The following is a 13120-nucleotide window of genomic DNA, read 5'->3' as shown; positions in this document are numbered from 1 at the left end:
GTTTTTTTTTTTCAAAATTGTCGCACTTTTTTTTGTTTATAGCATGAAAACTAAAAACCCCAGGGGGAATCAAATACCACCAAAGATTCATTTGTGGGAAAAAAAAAAAAAAAAAAAAAAAAAAAAAAGGGACATCAATTTTGTTTTGGTACAGCGTCACACGACCGCGCAATTCTCAGTTAAAGTGACGCAAAAAATGGCCTGGTCAGGTAGATGGAAAAACCTTTCCGGAGCTGAAGCGGTTACATAAAACTTTTCTGCTTTCATTAGGAACCTTATTTTAAACCTACAGTGATGTCATCACTGAGTCTCCATGCAATTTAGGCAGATCATGGCTGGTGGGAGGGGCTGTACATTTCTGAAAACATCCCAGCCCCCTGACCTCGGTCCTAATGCAAGCAGTGGGCGGGCTCTTGGGAGGGGTTATGCAAATATCAAAATGTCATAATGGGTGGGCATCTGTCTGCAAAAGTAAGTATTTTATCACAGGCTCTATCTGCATGCAGACACCCCCCCCCCCCCCCCAGGTAACGCCCACATGTGATGCCGAGCCTCCACAATTGAACAAACTGGAATGTAATGCATGAAAAGGGGCGGGTCTGTAACAGTCAGGCCGGGGAGGAAAAGCTGATAGGACGTCCTCCAGCCAGGAAATGAGGCGAGGGTAATGGAGGCGGATTCTGTCTGACTTGCTGCAGCTTCTAATGCACATTGTGAGAAGCTCACAGTGTGCGGCGAAATCAGAAGAAGCCGTTTATGTCCAGAAGAGGAGTCTGGATACTGGTTCTCCCCAAAAAAAGTTATATATTAATAATGAATATGAAAAGAAAACAATGTCTCTATGAATACCTCATAAGCTTTGCTGACTTGGATGAATTTGTCTTCTGCTCCCGGGTTCTTGTTTTTATCCGGATGCCTGAAACAAAACGAATCTTTTTTATTAATACGATAAACACCACAAACCCTCCAATCCAATCCATGCTGCCCTCTGCTGTGGTGTGGATGGTGAAGAATACCCAGAACTGCCCGACTCACGGCACCAACACAGCAGTATAAATAATGACAGGAATAGGAATGGGGGAGGATTTTGGGGGGGCGCCCCCCACTGCCAGGTCTATGTAGTCTGAACGCTCACCATTCCCGGGCCAGCTTCTTGTAGGCCTTCTTAATGTCGGCTTGGCTGGCGGTCCGGCTCACTCCCAGGACGCGGTACGGATCGAAATCAGCGGCGGACAGGATGTTGATGGCGAGGATGAAGAACACCAGGAGCCGCAGGAGAAGGCGCAGGTTTCTGTGGCCCATTTCTCACGATGTCTCAATAATACCTGGAAAGAGGAAAAGACAAAATTAGATTTGTGTTATACACAGCAAGGGGGCACCACTGGCTTCACATTCACCTTCATATGCTACCCAAAGACTCCTCCTACCCCCATGTGACATCTCTGGGTACCCGAGGACTCCCCCTGCCCCCATGTGACATCTCTGGGTACCCGAGGACTCCCCCTGCCTCCATGTGACATCTCTGGGTACCCGAGGACTCCCCCTGCCCCCATGTGACATCTCTGGGTACCCGAGGACTCCTCCTGCCCCCATGTGACATCTCTGGGTACCCGAGGACCCCTTCTGCCCCCATGTGACATCTCTGGGTACCCGAGGACCCCTTCTGCCCCCATGTGACATCTCTGGGTACCCGAGGACCCCTTCTGCCCCCATGTGACATCTCTGGGTACCTGAGGACCCCTCCTGCCCCCATGTGACATCTCTGGGTACCTGAGGACTCCCCCTGCCCCCATGTGACATCTCTGGGTACCTGAGGACTCCCCCTGCCCCCATGTGACATCTCTGGGTACCCGAGGACTCCCCCTGCCCCCATGTGACATCTCTGGGTACCCGAGGACTCCCCCTGCCCCCATGTGACATCTCTGGGTACCCGAGGACTCCTCCTGCCCCCATGTGACATCTCTGGGTACCCGAGGACCCCTTCTGCCCCCATGTGACATCTCTGGGTACCCGAGGACCCCTTCTGCCCCCATGTGACATCTCTGGGTACCTGAGGACCCCTCCTGCCCCCATGTGACATCTCTGGATACCCGAGGACTCCTCCTGCCCCCATGTGACATCTCTGGGTACCTGAGGACCCCTCCTGCCCCCATGTGACATCTCTGGATACCCGAGGACTCCTCCTGCCCCCATGTGACATCTCTGGGTTCACCAATAAAGCTGAAGTATAATGGGCTCTTATTTTGCCTCCCCTGTTTTTCTCTCCGCAGAGGTCAGATTTAACGTGAACCCGTCCTTTTATACTTTACGGGCCAAGCACAGGTTTGCTCCAAGATACGAGTCTCACTTCTGGTACAAAACTACAAAGAAATGGTGCATTGTACACACAAGTCCTGCTGTCCAATGATGTCCTCCTATGAATGCTGGAAGTTCTGCTCATCCCCCCCCCCAAAAAAAAAAAAAAAAAAAAAAACACGTCTCCATAGGTATTGTACAGAGTATAGAATATACAGTGCCTTGAAAAAGTATTCATACCCCTTGAAATTTCCCACATTTTCTCATGTTACAACCAAAAACATAAATGTATTTTATTGGGATTTTATGTGATAGACCAACACAAAGTGTCACATAATTGTGAAGTGGAAGGAAAATGATAAATGATACAAATAAATATGTGAAAAGTGTGGGGGGAGGGGCATTTGTATGGCGCCCCCCGGAGTCAATACTTTGTAGAACCCCCTTTCTCTACAAGTCTTTTTGGGGATGTCTCTACCAGCTTTGCACATCTAGAGAGGACATTTCTGCCCATTCTTCTTTGTAAAATATCTCAAGCTCTGTCAGATTGGATGGAGAGCGTCTGTGAACAGCAATTTTCAAGTCTTGCCACAGATTCTCAATGTGATTTAGGTCTGGACTGTGACTGGGCCATTCTAATACATGAATATGCTTTGATCTAAACCATTCCATTGTAGCTCTGGTTGGATGTTTCGGGTCGTTGTCCTGCTGGAAGGTGAACCTCCCCCCCCCAGTCTCAAGTCTTTTGTAGACTCTAACAGGTTTTCTTCTAAGATTGTCCTGTATTTGTCTCCATCCATCTTCCCATCAACTCTGACCAGCTTCCCTGTCCCTGCTGAAGAAAACCATCCCCACCACATGATGCTGCCACCACCATGTTTCACGGTGGGGATGGTGTGTTCAGGGTGATGTGCAGTGTTAGTTTTCCCCACACATAGCGTTTTGCTTTTAGGCCATAAAGTTGAATTTTGGTCTCATCTGACCAGATCACCTTCTTCCACATGTTTGCTGTGTCCTCCACATGGCTTCTCACAAACTACAAACAGGACTTCTTATGACTTTCTTTCACCAATGTCTTTCTTCTTGTCACTCTTCATAAAGGGCAGATTTGTGGAGAACACGACTAATAGTTGTCCTGTGGACAGATTCTCCCACCTGAGCTGTGGATCTCTGCAGCTCCTCCAGAGTTACCATGGACCTCTTGGCTCTTCTCTGATGAATGCTCTCCTTGCCCGGCCGGTCAGTTTAGGTGGACGGCCATGTCTTGGTAGGTTTGCAGTTGTGCCATACTCTTTCCATTCTCCGATGATGGATTGAACAGAGCTCCGTGAGATATTCAAAGCTTGGGAGATTTTTTTATAACCTAACCCTGCTTTATACTTCTCCACAACTTTATCCCTGACCTGTCTGGTGTGTTCCTTGGCCTTCATGATGCTGTTTGTTCACTAAGGTTCTCTAACAAACCTCTGAGGGCTTCACAGAACAGCTGTATTTATACTGAGATTAAATTACACACAGGTGGACTGTATGAGGGACAGATGATAGAAGGACAGAGATGACAGATGATGGAGAGGATGTTATGTAATCTGGGGACAGGACTCGGTGTGTGGACAGATGACAGAAGATGGGGGACGGAGATGACGACAGGGGAAGGAGGGGAGAAGGGGACAAGGGACAGATGATGGGGGAATGGAGGGGGACAGAGAGGATAGGGAACAGATGATGGGAGGGGGGTGGAGGGGACAGAGGACAGATGGGGGGGGGGGGTGGAGGGGACAGATGATGGGGGGGGTGGAGAGGACAGATGATGGGGGGGGTGGAGAGGACAGATGATGGGGGGGTGGAGAGGACAGATGATGGGGGGGGTGGAGAGGACAGATGATGGGGGGGTGGAGAGGACAGAGGACAGATGGGGGGGGAGAAGAGGACAGATGGGGGGGGGGGGGAGAAGAGGACAGATGATGGGGGGGGTGGAGAGGACAGATGATGGGGGGGGTGGAGAGGACAGATGATGGGGGGGGGTGGAGAGGACAGATGATGGGGGGGGGTGGAGAGGACAGATGATGGGGGGGGGTGGAGAGGACAGATGATGGGGGGGGGTGGAGAGGACAGATGATGGGGGTGGAGAGGACAGATGATGGGGGGGGGGTGGAGAGGACAGATGATGGGGGGGGGGGGTGGAGAGGACAGATGATGGGGGGGGGGGGTGGAGAGGACAGATGATGGGGGGGGGTGGAGAGGACAGATGATGGGGGGGGTGGGGAGGGGATGAGGACAGATGATGGGGGGGGTGGAGAGGACAGATGATGGGGGGGGGGTGGAGAGGACAGATGATGGGGGGGGGGTGGAGAGGACAGATGATGGGGGGGGGGTGGAGAGGACAGATGATGGGGGGGGGGTGGAGAGGACAGATGATGGGGGGGGGGTGGAGAGGACAGATGATGGGGGGGGGGTGGAGAGGACAGATGATGGGGGGGGGGTGGAGAGGACAGATGATGGGGGGGGTGGAGAGGACAGATGATGGGGGGGGTGGAGAGGACAGATGATGGGGGGGGTGGAGAGGACAGATGATGGGGGGGGTGGAGAGGACAGATGATGGGGGGGGGGGTGGAGAGGACAGATGATGGGGGGGGGGGTGGAGAGGACAGATGATGGGGGGGGGGTGGAGAGGACAGATGATGGGGGGGGTGGGGAGGGGATGAGGACAGATGATGGGGGGGGGGTGGAGAGGACAGATGATGGGGGGGGGTGGAGAGGACAGATGATGGGGGGGGGTGGAGAGGACAGATGATGGGGGGGGGTGGAGAGGACAGATGATGGGGGGGGTGGAGAGGACAGATGATGGGGGGGGGGTGGAGAGGACAGATGATGGGGGGGGGTGGAGAGGACAGATGATGGGGGGGGGTGGAGAGGACAGATGATGGGGGGGGGGTGGAGAGGACAGATGATGGGGGGGGGTGGAGAGGACAGATGATGGGGGGGGGTGGAGAGGACAGATGATGGGGGGGGTGGAGAGGACAGATGATGGGGGGGTGGAGAGGACAGATGATGGGGGGGTGGAGAGGACAGATGATGGGGGGGGTGGAGAGGACAGATGATGGGGGGGGTGGAGAGGACAGATGATGGGGGGGGTGGAGAGGACAGATGATGGGGGGGGTGGAGAGGACAGATGATGGGGGGGGGGGTGGAGAGGACAGATGATGGGGGGGGGGGTGGAGAGGACAGATGATGGGGGGGGTGGAGAGGACAGATGATGGGGGGGGGTGGAGAGGACAGATGATGGGGGGGGTGGGGAGGGGATGAGGACAGATGATGGGGGGGGTGGAGAGGACAGATGATGGGGGGGGGTGGAGAGGACAGATGATGGGGGGGGGTGGAGAGGACAGATGATGGGGGGGGTGGAGAGGACAGATGATGGGGGGGGGTGGAGAGGACAGATGATGGGGGGGGTGGAGAGGACAGATGATGGGGGGGGTGGAGAGGACAGATGATGGGGGGGGTGGAGAGGACAGATGATGGGGGGGGTGGAGAGGACAGATGATGGGGGGTGGAGAGGACAGATGATGGGGGGTGGAGAGGACAGATGATGGGGGGTGGAGAGGACAGATGATGGGGGGGGTGGAGAGGACAGATGATGGGGGGTGGAGAGGACAGATGATGGGGGGGGTGGAGAGGACAGATGATGGGGGGGGTGGAGAGGACAGATGATGGGGGGGGGTGGAGAGGACAGATGATGGGGGGGGTGGAGAGGACAGATGATGGGGGGTGGAGAGGACAGATGATGGGGGGGGTGGAGAGGACAGATGATGGGGGGGGTGGAGAGGACAGATGATGGGGGGGGGGGGAGAGGACAGATGATGGGGGGGGGGGAGAGGACAGATGATGGGGGAGGGTGGAGAGGACAGATGATGGGGGGGTGGAGAGGACAGATGATGGGGGGGTGGAGAGGACAGATGATGGGGGGGTGGAGAGGACAGATGATGGGGGGGGTGGAGAGGACAGATGATGGGGGGGTGGAGAGGACAGATGATGGGGGGGGTGGAGAGGACAGATGATGGGGGGGGTGGGGAGGGGATGAGGACAGATGATGGGGGGGGGTGGAGAGGACAGATGATGGGGGGGGGGGGGTGGAGAGGACAGATGATGGGGGGGGGTGGAGAGGACAGATGATGGGGGGGGTGGAGAGGACAGATGATGGGGGGTGGAGAGGACAGATGATGGGGGGGGTGGAGAGGACAGATGATGGGGGGGGGTGGAGAGGACAGATGATGGGGGGGGTGGAGAGGACAGATGATGGGGGGGTGGAGAGGACAGAGGACAGATGGGGGGGGAGAAGAGGACAGATGGGGGGGGGGGGGAGAAGAGGACAGATGATGGGGGGGGTGGAGAGGACAGATGATGGGGGGTGGAGAGGACAGATGATGGGGGGTGGAGAGGACAGATGATGGGGGGTGGAGAGGACAGATGATGGGGGGTGGAGAGGACAGATGATGGGGGGGGGTGGAGAGGACAGATGATGGGGGGGGGGGTGGAGAGGACAGATGATGGGGGGGGGGGTGGAGAGGACAGATGATGGGGGGGGTGGAGAGGACAGATGATGGGGGGTGGAGAGGACAGATGATGGGGGGGGGTGGAGAGGACAGATGATGGGGGGGGTGGAGAGGACAGATGATGGGGGGGGTGGAGAGGACAGATGATGGGGGGGTGGAGAGGACAGAGGACAGATGGGGGGGAGAAGAGGACAGATGGGGGGGGGGGGAGAAGAGGACAGATGATGGGGGGGGGTGGAGAGGACAGATGATGGGGGGTGGAGAGGACAGATGATGGGGGGGGTGGAGAGGACAGATGATGGGGGGTGGAGAGGACAGATGATGGGGGGGTGGAGAGGACAGATGATGGGGGGTGGAGAGGACAGATGATGGGGGGGGGTGGAGAGGACAGATGATGGGGGGGTGGAGAGGACAGATGATGGGGGGGGTGGAGAGGACAGATGATGGGGGGGTGGAGAGGACAGATGATGGGGGGTGGAGAGGACAGATGATGGGGGGGGGGGGAGAGGACAGATGATGGGGGGGGGGTGGGGAGGACAGATGATGGGGGGGGGGTGGGGAGGACAGATGATGGGGGGGGGGGACAGATGATGGGGGGGAGGACAGATGATGGGGGGGGGGGGGGGAGGACAGATGATGGGGGGGGGGAGAGGACAGATGATGGGGGGGGTGGAGAGGACAGATGATGGGGGGGGGTGGAGAGGACAGATGATGGGGGGGGTGGAGAGGACAGATGATGGGGGGGGGTGGAGAGGACAGATGATGGGGGGTGGAGAGGACAGATGATGGGGGGGGGGGGAGAGAGGACAGATGATGGGGGGGGGGGGGGAGGACAGATGATGGGGGGGGGGGGAGAGGACAGATGATGGGGGGGGGGGGGAGAGGACAGATGATGGGGGGGTGGAGAGGACAGATGATGGGGGGGGGGGGAGAGGACAGATGATGGGGGGGGGAGAGGACAGATGATGGGGGGGGGGAGAGGACAGATGATGGGGGGTGGAGAGGACAGATGATGGGGGGTGGAGAGGACAGATGATGGGGGGTGGAGAGGACAGATGATGGGGGGGGGGAGAGGACAGATGATGGGGGGGGGGGGGGGAGGACAGATGATGGGGGGGGGGGGGGAGGACAGATGATGGGGGGGGGGAGAGGACAGATGATGGGGGGGGGGGGAGAGGACAGATGATGGGGGGGGGGAGAGGACAGATGATGGGGGGGGGGAGAGGACAGATGATGGGGGGGGAGAGGACAGATGATGGGGGGGGGGAGAGGACAGATGATGGGGGGGGGGGGAGGACAGATGATGGGGGGGGGGGGAGGACAGATGATGGGGGGGGGGGGAGAGGACAGATGATGGGGGGGGGGGGGGGAGGACAGATGATGGGGGGGGGTGGAGAGGACAGATGATGGGGGGGGTGGAGAGGACAGATGATGGGGGGGGGGGGGGAGGACAGATGATGGGGGGGGGGAGAGGACAGATGATGGGGGGGTGGAGAGGACAGATGATGGGGGGGTGGAGAGGACAGATGATGGGGGGGGGGGGAGAGGACAGATGATGGGGGGGGGAGAGGACAGATGATGGGGGGGGGGGAGAGGACAGATGATGGGGGGGGGGGAGAGGACAGATGATGGGGGGGGGGGAGGACAGATGATGGGGGGGGGGAGAGGACAGATGATGGGGGGGGGGAGGACAGATGATGGGGGGGGGGTGGACAGATGATGGGGGGGGGGTGGAGAGGACAGATGATGGGGGGGGGGGGAGGACAGATGATGGGGGGGGGGGAGGACAGATGATGGGGGGGGGGGGAGGACAGATGATGGGGGGGGGGTGGAGAGGACAGATGATGGGGGGGGGGGGGAGGACAGATGATGGGGGGGGGGGGAGGACAGATGATGGGGGGGGGGGGGACAGATGATGGGGGGGGAGGACAGATGATGGGGGGGGGGGGGGGGGGAGGACAGATGATGGGGGGGGGGAGAGGACAGATGATGGGGGGGGGTGGAGAGGACAGATGATGGGGGGGGGTGGAGAGGACAGATGATGGGGGGGGGTGGAGAGGACAGATGATGGGGGGGGTGGAGAGGACAGATGATGGGGGGTGGAGAGGACAGATGATGGGGGGGGGTGGAGAGGACAGATGATGGGGGGGGGGGGGGGGGAGGACAGATGATGGGGGGGGGGGGAGGACAGATGATGGGGGGGGGGGGAGGACAGATGATGGGGGGGGGGGAGAGGACAGATGATGGGGGGGTGGAGAGGACAGATGATGGGGGGGGGGGGGAGAGAGGACAGATGATGGGGGGGGGGGGGGAGGACAGATGATGGGGGGGGGGGAGAGGACAGATGATGGGGGGGGGGGAGAGGACAGATGATGGGGGGGTGGAGAGGACAGATGATGGGGGGGGGGGGGAGAGGACAGATGATGGGGGGGGGGAGAGGACAGATGATGGGGGGGGGGAGAGGACAGATGATGGGGGGGGGGAGAGGACAGATGATGGGGGGTGGAGAGGACAGATGATGGGGGGTGGAGAGGACAGATGATGGGGGGGGGAGAGGACAGATGATGGGGGGGGGGGGGAGGACAGATGATGGGGGGGGGGGGGGGAGGACAGATGATGGGGGGGGGGGAGAGGACAGATGATGGGGGGGGGGGGAGAGGACAGATGATGGGGGGGGGGAGAGGACAGATGATGGGGGGGGGGAGAGGACAGATGATGGGGGGGGGGGGGAGGACAGATGATGGGGGGGGGGGGAGAGGACAGATGATGGGGGGGGGGGGGGGACAGATGATGGGGGGGGGGTGGAGAGGACAGATGATGGGGGGGGGAGGACAGATGATGGGGGGGGGGAGAGGACAGATGATGGGGGGGGGGGGGGGGAGGACAGATGATGGGGGGGGGGAGAGGACAGATGATGGGGGGGGTGGAGAGGACAGATGATGGGGGGGTGGAGAGGACAGATGATGGGGGGGGTGGAGAGGACAGATGATGGGGGGGGTGGAGAGGACAGATGATGGGGGGGGGGAGAGGACAGATGATGGGGGGGGGGGGAGAGGACAGATGATGGGGGGGGGGGAGAGGACAGATGATGGGGGGGGGGGAGAGGACAGATGATGGGGGGGTGGAGAGGACAGATGATGGGGGGGGGGGAGAGGACAGATGATGGGGGGGGGAGGACAGATGATGGGGGGGGGGAGAGGACAGATGATGGGGGGGGGGGAGGACAGATGATGGGGGGGGGGTGGAGAGGACAGATGATGGGGGGGGGGGGGGAGGACAGATGATGGGGGGGGGGGGGGAGGACAGATGATGGGGGGGGGGGGGGGAGGACAGATGATGGGGGGGGGGGAGAGGACAGATGATGGGGGGGGGGGAGAGGACAGATGATGGGGGGGGGGGAGGACAGATGATGGGGGGGGGGTGGAGAGGACAGATGATGGGGGGGGGGGAGAGGACAGATGATGGGGGGGGGGGGGAGGACAGATGATGGGGGGGGGGGAGAGGACAGATGATGGGGGGGGGGGAGAGGACAGATGATGGGGGGGGGGAGAGGACAGATGATGGGGGGGGGGAGAGGACAGATGATGGGGGGGGGGGAGGACAGATGATGGGGGGGGGAGAGGACAGATGATGGGGGGGGGTGGAGAGGACAGATGATGGGGGGGGTGGAGAGGACAGATGATGGGGGGGGTGGAGAGGACAGATGATGGGGGGGGGGGGGAGGACAGATGATGGGGGGGGGGAGAGGACAGATGATGGGGGGGGGGGAGAGGACAGATGATGGGGGGGGGGGAGAGGACAGATGATGGGGGGGGGGGAGAGGACAGATGATGAGGGGGGGGGGAGAGGACAGATGATGGGGGGGGGGAGAGGACAGATGATGGGGGGGGGGTGGAGAGGACAGATGATGGGGGGGGGGGAGAGGACAGATGATGGGGGGGGGGGAGAGGACAGATGATGGGGGGAGGGGGGAGCAAATGACAGATGATATTTGATGGGGGGAACAAATGACAGGCCGGGCGCTCTTCGGGTGACATGACCGGAAATGATGTAATCCGGGTGACATTCGGTGTGCGGCTCCCCTCCTCCTCACCTCCCCGGTTCCCTCCTCCTCACCTCCCCGGTTCGGTTCTCTCCTGGGTCCGCTCCGCTCACCGCTCCATCTCCGGCCCGCAGCTCTCCTCACACACACGGAACCGGAAGATGGACCTTCAAACCCGCCCACAACTACCCCTCACTGACAGCCGTCTCCGCCAATCAGCGGCGCCCATCCGTGACGGACAGCCTGAGCTCCCTGTCAGCATCGCCATGGAGACCACCGTGGTCCCGCCTACCCTTACCCACGTGATATGCTACCCTGCGCCCTCTGGTTACTATGGAGACCGAGCTGCAATCGTCCGCCATCTTCCCCATTAACTCCTTCCCGTCCTCTGATAGGACAGAATGACAGGCCACGCCCCACTTCACCTCACGTCAATGTTTAAAGTGATAAATAATCATTTTATAAATGAAAATAATAAATTAATAATTATTAGACCAATAAAAGTTACAAGACCACCAAATACGTGTATTTACGTTATTGATAAATAAAGTTTGGGATTTTAGACAGGAGAAGCTTACACTCTAATGTCCCCTCCCCCAATACCACACACTATTATTATACATTTATATATCTCTGACAGCTCTGTACAGAGATCACTGAGCCAATCACAGCACTCTCTGTACAGAGGAGCTTACACTCTAATGTCCCCTCCCCCCCACATTCACATCAGTCTCTATACAGAGGAGCTTACACTCTAATGTCCCCTCCCCCCACAGTCACATCAGTCTCTATACAGAGGAGCTTACACTCTAATGTCCCCTCCCCCCACAGTCACATCAGTCTCTGTACAGAGGAGCTTACACTCTAATGTCCCCTCCCCCACAGTCACACACTATTATTATTATACAGTATCTGACAAAAGTAAGTACACCCCTCAGTGACATTTGTGTAAATCTTTTCTTCTATCTTTTCATGTGACAACACTGAAGAAATGACACTTGTCTACAATGTAAAGTAGTGAGTGTACAGCTTGTATAACAGTGTAAATTTGCTGTCCCCTCAAAATAACTCAACACACAGCCATTAATGTCTAAACCGCTGGCAACAAAAGTCAGTACACCCCTAAGTGAAAATCTCCAAATTGTGCCCAAAGTGTCAATATTTTGTGTGGCCACCATTATTTTCCAGCACTGCCTTAACCCTCTTGGACATGGAGGTCACCAGAGCTTCACAGGTTATCACTGGAGTCCTCTTCCCCTCCTCCATGATGACATCACAGAGCTGGTGGATGTTAGAGACCTTGCGCTCCTCCACCTTCCGTTTGAGGATGTCCCACAGATGATCAATAGGGTTTAGGTCTGGAGACATGCTTGGCCAGTCCATCACCTTTACCCTCAGATTCTTTAGCAAGGCAGTGGTGGTCTTGGAGGTGTGTTTGGGGTGGTTATCATGTTGGAATACTGCCCTGCGGTCCAGTCTCTGAAGGGAGGGGATCATGCTTTGCTTCAGTATGTCACAGTACATGTTGGCATTCATGGTCCCCTCAATGATCTGTAGCTCCCCAGTGCCGGCAGCACTCATGCAGCCCCAGACCATGACACTCCCACCACCATGCTTGACTGTAGACAAGACACACTTGTCTTTGTGCTCCTCACCTGGTTGCCCCCACACACGCTTGTCACCATCTGAACCAAATAAGTTTATCTTGGTCTCATCAGACCACAGGACATGGTTCCAGTAATCCATGTCCTTAGTCTGCTTGTCTTCAGCAAACTGTTTGTGGACTTTCTTGTGCATCATCTTCAGAAGAGGCTTCTTTCTGGGACGACAGCCATGCAGACCAATTTGATGCAGTGTGCGGCGTATGGTCTGAGCACTGACAGGCTGACCCCCCACCCCTACAACCTCTGCAGCAATGCTGGCAGCACCAGTGGCGGTGCGTCCATAAGGGAGCACGGGCGCGGCCCCCTCTCTCCAGCCACCCACCTCTGTGTATAATGGATTGCATTGTATGAATCTATCCATGGCCACTGCCCCCCTATAAATCTAATTTCTTCATCAATTTAGGCCAATATGTATTCTGCTACATATTTTTGGTAAAAAGAAATCCCAATAGGTGTATATTGATTGTTTTGCACAAAAGTTATCACGTCTACAAACTATGGGATATTTATTTAATAACTAAATATTTTTGTTTAGTTATTTATTTTTACTAGTAATGGTGGCGATAAGC

General features: G+C 57.6%; 1 protein-coding gene across 1 annotated transcript in view; it reads right to left on the bottom strand.

Annotated features, from left to right (window-relative positions):
• Positions 1-11064, bottom strand: part of DNAJC16 (DnaJ heat shock protein family (Hsp40) member C16) — a 40375-nt gene extending 29311 nt beyond the window's left edge. The window contains 3 exon segments of the mRNA XM_073601534.1: positions 850-916; positions 1136-1325; positions 10962-11064. Coding sequence (XP_073457635.1) covers positions 850-916; positions 1136-1302 — 234 coding nt within the window. The 5' untranslated portion in view covers positions 1303-1325; positions 10962-11064.
• Positions 11065-13120: the final 2056 nt, after the last annotated feature.

Source organism: Aquarana catesbeiana, linkage group LG10 (genome assembly GCF_042186555.1).
Source record: "Aquarana catesbeiana isolate 2022-GZ linkage group LG10, ASM4218655v1, whole genome shotgun sequence".
NCBI classification, from domain to species: Eukaryota; Metazoa; Chordata; class Amphibia; order Anura; family Ranidae; genus Aquarana; species Aquarana catesbeiana.
Note: the sequence above shows the minus strand (reverse complement) of the source record. Positions and strands in the feature narration are given on the sequence as shown.